The 6,000-nt window shown below is 34.1% G+C and overlaps 1 protein-coding gene across 1 annotated transcript in view; it reads right to left on the bottom strand.

Annotated features, from left to right (window-relative positions):
* LOC136257975 (uncharacterized) overlaps positions 1–6,000 on the bottom strand; it is a gene marked incomplete at its 3' end in the record, with an annotated part of 56,750 nt that continues 50,750 nt past the window's right edge. Inside the window, 4 exon segments of the mRNA XM_066051276.1 lie at positions 1–171; positions 1,607–1,741; positions 2,897–3,041; positions 4,303–4,451. Of these exon segments, the coding sequence (XP_065907348.1) occupies positions 1–171; positions 1,607–1,741; positions 2,897–3,041; positions 4,303–4,451 (600 nt within the window).

Below are 6,000 nucleotides of genomic sequence, written 5' to 3'. Positions count from 1 at the left end.
CAAGTTACCAGGAGCAACAGCAATAAACACAATGATCACGACTCTTCTGATCAACTCTACTGCAGCCCAACACTTGTAATAACTCTTAATGCTGGAAGGGTGTGCTACCCTTAATGTCATTTCCTTATATGGTTTATGAAGTATACCAGCCATTGAAATTGCCCAACCTCTCTATACAATGGACATGCACAAAGATCAAACTTTACAGCATGTGCTAGGGTGACTGTAGGATAAGTACTCAAGGTTGAAACAGTGCTGTGTCTTGTATGTACAAGAACAAAATTTGTAGTCTCCCAATTGTAATGGTTATTTGAATTACTATCACTAGGGACTTTCAAGAAATCCTGGTAGCAGGGGATCTGAACCTTTACCTAAAACTGTTGAATGCAGAAAATAATCTCAGACCAGGTGGTGACTTGATCCACAGTATACCCAATCCTTGCTCTTTCATTATTGCTCAAAACTATACAGTTACTAAGCCACAATTCATGTACATAACTCAGTTAGGAAATATTACAATAACTTGAATAAGATTGTCATGTGAGTTTTAACAAAATAAATTATGATTAAGCTTGAGCCAAATATGATGGCCTATTATGCATTTGTAAATTGAGCCTATTATGCTCAAAATTATCATTTCAAAATCAAGAGTATACTCAAGAACTGATTTTTCTATGAGTATATCAGCACTTCCTGACTGTTGTACTAAATTGAGTGACTGTTCTATTGGAGTATATCAATCACATTTCTGCGAAGGGTGAATAATAATTATAATCAGGCAAGAAATAGTGAAAATGATACCATTACTGATATGAATAATGTGTAGTGTGGTCATGTTTTACTTTATTTTGGTGTACATATTTCACATTTTGATTTATAATTAAAAGTTTTGAAGATCATCCTTATGCTTGATGCATTTGCTAGTTTATAGTTAATGTTCGAAATTATGCCAGCATGAAGCATAATTATGGTAGACTCCTGATTTGGTGTTCCTGATGTATCAATTTATGTAGTCTGTATAATCAAAAGAGAGCTTTCCTAAACCATAGGAATCCTATGCAGTGGCGGATAGCAATGGTTTCAGCTGAAACTTCTCTGAAATTAGTGCGCGTGCCCCAAATGTATTTACGGATCATATGGGTGATAAAATCACCAAGAGGTACACATAGTGCATTATATAGGGACCTTTCTACTGGCTAAACTTCATACTTTTGCCTTTGAAATTACTGAAAATGTTATTACAGTGTTCAAACATGTTAAGTGCCTCTAAAAATAATCATCGTGTTAACAAGTACAAGTGTTGTTTTGCTTCAAAAACTTTCTGCAAAGGCCTGGATTGATAAGATTCAACTGTGAAACAATGCTGTGGAGTGATTTTTACAGCTAGCTAGTTTATGCCATAGATCTATGTAGCTATACTATCAAGTTAATCATTCACTCCAGCTGAACTGTCTGGGATCAGTTATTGAAAATTTCCTGAACCCGAAACCCCCTCTCTGAAAATTTCTAGATCTGCTACTGCTATGGGTACTTCACCAGTTTCTTACAATGAATAACTTTTGCAAATCACTAATGCATAAACATTACCACATAATTATGTGCATACCTTTATTTTCCTCATCACCACAGCCACCACAAATATTATCAATGCCACATAGAATATCAATACAGTAATAGCAAGTAGTGCAAGTGGTAAATGACCTCCCACAAAACATTCCACTGTGCCATCTTCAAACCATCTCTATATTGCATAAAAAGCATAAATAATATTTATGCTACCACATAGCACCTAGCTTATCAAGTAATTTTTGCTGTCTGGGAAAACTGGTTTATAGCCAATGTCCAAGTATGAAGAAAAGGTATTCAGAGGTTGTAGTGTAGGAATGTATAAGCAATTATGGTCACCAGGGCACACTTTACAATAGAAGCTTTATTGACCTCTCCATAGAGTTGAGCAATCCATCCATCATTTACATTTGAGCACCACTAAGCTTTTTACATGGCTTTACTGGGAAAACCAGGCCATAAAAGCAAACATGCAAACAGTTTAATCTTGATAAATAAATAAGTGGATTTGTGTATAGTAGCTGCAATTCTCTTTAAAAACTTCTACAACTCATGGTGAAAATAATGCATCCAGTTCAAAATTGAGGGATGAGTTTTTCCAGAAAGCCTTACACAATGTATTGTTTACAATTAGGGATGTGCCGATTTTGCAGGTAAAATTTTTGGAAAATACGTTGGTAAAAGCAAAGAGCAAAATGCTGGAAAAATAGGTGGAAAATTGCAAAAATGGGCACCAAGGAATGGCAACTTGGCACATTTTGTATGATAAAGATCGAGATGCTCTAATAGAACAGTCACGCATAGTATTAGGACAACATATTATGCTCATAGGAAATGGTGACTAAAGATAGAGATACTCTAATAGAGCAGTCACTATGTACGAAATATTCTAATAGAGCAGTCACATATGCTTGTAAGCTTGAGATACTGCAATCAATTTTTACTGATGTTCAGCAAAGTAGAAAAATTTCGAGCAAAATATTGAGCAAAATAGGTAAAAAATAAAAGAATTGCTGGAAAGAAAAATAGGTGGAAAAAAAAGCAAAATAGGCTCATCCCTATGTACAATACATACAGAGTATCTCAGTGAATTTGTGGAGCATGCAAGGACTGTTATGTCTTAGTATATTGATATGTGAGCTGTACAATGTGAATATAAAAAGGAATGATAGTATGCTTAACTATCCACTGGCACATTGGATGAAGGGAGGGCATTCCAGAGGAGGTATGTACACATAATTATTTGTATGTGTATTAGTCAGTAAAGCTAACTGATAAGTTGATCAACGATCAACTGTACTGGTTAATTGTACTACAATACTGAACTTACCGGACTCTTGTTTCCACTGTTATCATTGAGACGTGGACAATTCAGTATGGATATTGATGTGTTCAACACATCTGTACTGAGTAGCATTATTAGCACCCACAGTCCATTCCAAGATAAATGATGGGCTTTGCCAAGTTTAAATTGCCTATATAGCAAACCATTTGGAATAGGATAAACTGGAAACAAATATTATTGTGAAAGTTAAGTAGAAGAAAAATAGACCATCACAAGGATTATTGTTAGGGCGATCATGGCAAGTGATAGTAAACTGCAATTATTATTATTATTTGTTAATTGGTATAAGGAATAGAACAACTAAATTTGTCAAGTACTGAATCTTTTTCATATGTATAATGTTTATGCATGCACAGTAGATATACTTGCAGCTACATCTTACAATATTATGAAATGTTTTCAATTAATCTAAAAGCAAAGCATACAGCAAGCTGCTATTAAATAGTTAGACTTGCTGGTAATAAAATGATAATTAACCATATTATAACCCACACCTTAATTAATATGCTAACAGCTCTATGTGTTACTTGGAAAATCCTTGCCACATGTTTATAATGTATCACTGTCAACATATGATCAAATAGGTTTCTAGCCATTGATGTATATCACCATGTTCCTTAGTAGAAAATATTCTACATTGTACATATACAAAAAAATGGTTTGTAGACAGGTCACTGCTCATAAATGGGTTTGTGATGCAAGTAAACTGCACAAACATCTTTTCTCTATTACAGTATGTTGTTTTAGACCTGCAAATTCACTTTAGTTTAGGTCTAGCATCTATAGTCCACTACATTAGTTTTAGTTCTAGTATACTCCAATTCCAGTATAGTTTTAGTTAGTTTTAGTTCTAGTACCCCAACTCCACCATAGTACCCCAACTCCACCATAGTTTTAGCTAGTATTAGTTCTAGTACCCCAGATTTTTGTAATTTTAATTAGTATTATAGTTCCTTACCCTAGCTATAGTATATTCAGTTAATCACAATCAGTGCATGCTAGTGATTCCATGTCAGTTAAATTAATAATAGCTCAGTGTTAATAGCTCAGTTGCAAATGCAATGCAAAAAGCAAAAATAGCAATAAATAATATTATTAATTAATTACGTTTAATGTACTGTATTTACAAAAGTAATTCCCATTCAAGATTGTTTCTTGTTAAGTGATTTCTTTTCCCTCTGTCATTTATCTTATCATTAGTACTAGAAATTATATTGCTGTGCTAAAATTAGATTTAGTTCTAGTATGTACCTTAGACCTGAAATAACACTAATAGAATGTTAAGAATTTTACCAAAGATGCATATACGTATTATAATGTTTTTTTTAAAAATTATTTTTATTTTTAATCAATAAACTTAGTGCATTATATACAGCCATAAACGTTTGTACCTGTGAGCTGTATATAGTGTGACTGAGATGATCACAGTCAACAGCAGTGGTATATACTTGAGGGAGTAGGAGACTAATGCACTCATTCCAGGGTAGAGACAGAAGTCATATGGGAAATAGAGACTGGCGGCGCTGCTGATGTAGAGTAACTACAGTGTTCAGTAAAATACACAGGTAAGATTACAATAAGTAGTTAGCACAGTGTAAAATGGCATCCTGATTCTAGATTAACTCAGGATCTGCTGAAAGGATTAGTGGCTGCAGCAGTAACTGTATTTATTTTACGTTGAACTCAGTGGTTTGAAGTTTTAAAAATTCTAAAACAAGTGTAAGAAAAAAGAGGGATTTTATATTTGAGTAGGGATCACAGAAATAAAAAGCAAAGAAACAAGGGAAGTCATCTATGCATGCAGCTTTACTAGTGGATATTTAAGTACTCCACAGAGCTATGACTTAATTACGTAAGTAGGGATTAAATAGTATAATTTTGCTGAAATAGATGACCTCTCTTGTTCCTTTGCTATTTATATTTATGACCCCTACTCAAATACAAAATTTCCTTACACTTATTTGTTTACTTTTTGTAACATTTATGACTGGTGAACTAATGCATATGACATCAAAGATAAGAATAGTGCCAGCCAGTGAGACATATTGTTACCTCTACTATCAATTGCTGGAAAACATTGTAACAGTTGCTATTTCACTTTTTTTCAGCTTTCTTCCACCCATTATACAGCATTACAAATGAAGAACAGCACAAGAAGCACCCCCTTAATCAATTAAGTTTGTGATTCCCAATTATCAATTTTAATGGAAGCAAAAAGTCATTTAGCTTTGTTTCCAGGTGTGTTCTGCCCGTTATACAGCATTACAAATAAAGAACAATACAAGAAGTGCCTCTGCAATCAATCCGATTGTGTATGGAAATCTAATAGCAGCCAGCTTGTACTGAAACTACCATGTGGCTACAGCAAATCAATACCTTGAAGCAGTGGAAAAAAGAGGGACAAAAAGGAGGGCAAATGTAACTACATGATGCACGCACTGTAGATGCTCATGCGGTTAATGAAACGGTACATTTTGGGTCATAGCGATGTCGAACATTGAAGAAATCAAGCCTGTAGCATTAAGCACAGTCAAGTTATATGCTTGGCTGAAGGCATCAGTAGAAAATTGAATTAAATTTGAAAAACTTGTTGGATGGATTTGGGGTCGCTTTGAAGGCATTAAGGCTTAGCTATGCCTAACCAATACTGTCAAGCTGTTATGAAGGGAAAATGGAGCTGGTTTTTAGGAAATATTTTGGGCAAGAAAGTCCAAACCTCCATGAATACCATGATCCATACTATACAGTACTACAATGTATAATTGGATGCTCATAGCTTCATGTAGAAGTATTAAGGTAGCTACTGACTCTATTATACTTGAATTTAAAAACTTATTTTATATGCAGATATTGTAAGGAAATGTAGTAGAACTATTAATTGTTCATAAATAAATTGTGGGTGGGGTTCCATAGTGCTGAGCTACTCCGCCAAAAACTGCATCTCTACTACCTTTCATTGTTACAATGATGAATCATAACCTGCTAGTACAAGTCACAGTTATAATGAAAGATCATATGCATTAAAATGTCAATTAAGTTTTTTTTTGCAATACACTTTATTCACGTCATATTATATGGCATCCAATTCA

This window comes from Dysidea avara, chromosome 6 (genome assembly GCF_963678975.1).
Source record: "Dysidea avara chromosome 6, odDysAvar1.4, whole genome shotgun sequence".
Lineage (NCBI taxonomy): Eukaryota > Metazoa > Porifera > Demospongiae > Dictyoceratida > Dysideidae > Dysidea > Dysidea avara.
Note: the sequence above shows the minus strand (reverse complement) of the source record. Positions and strands in the feature narration are given on the sequence as shown.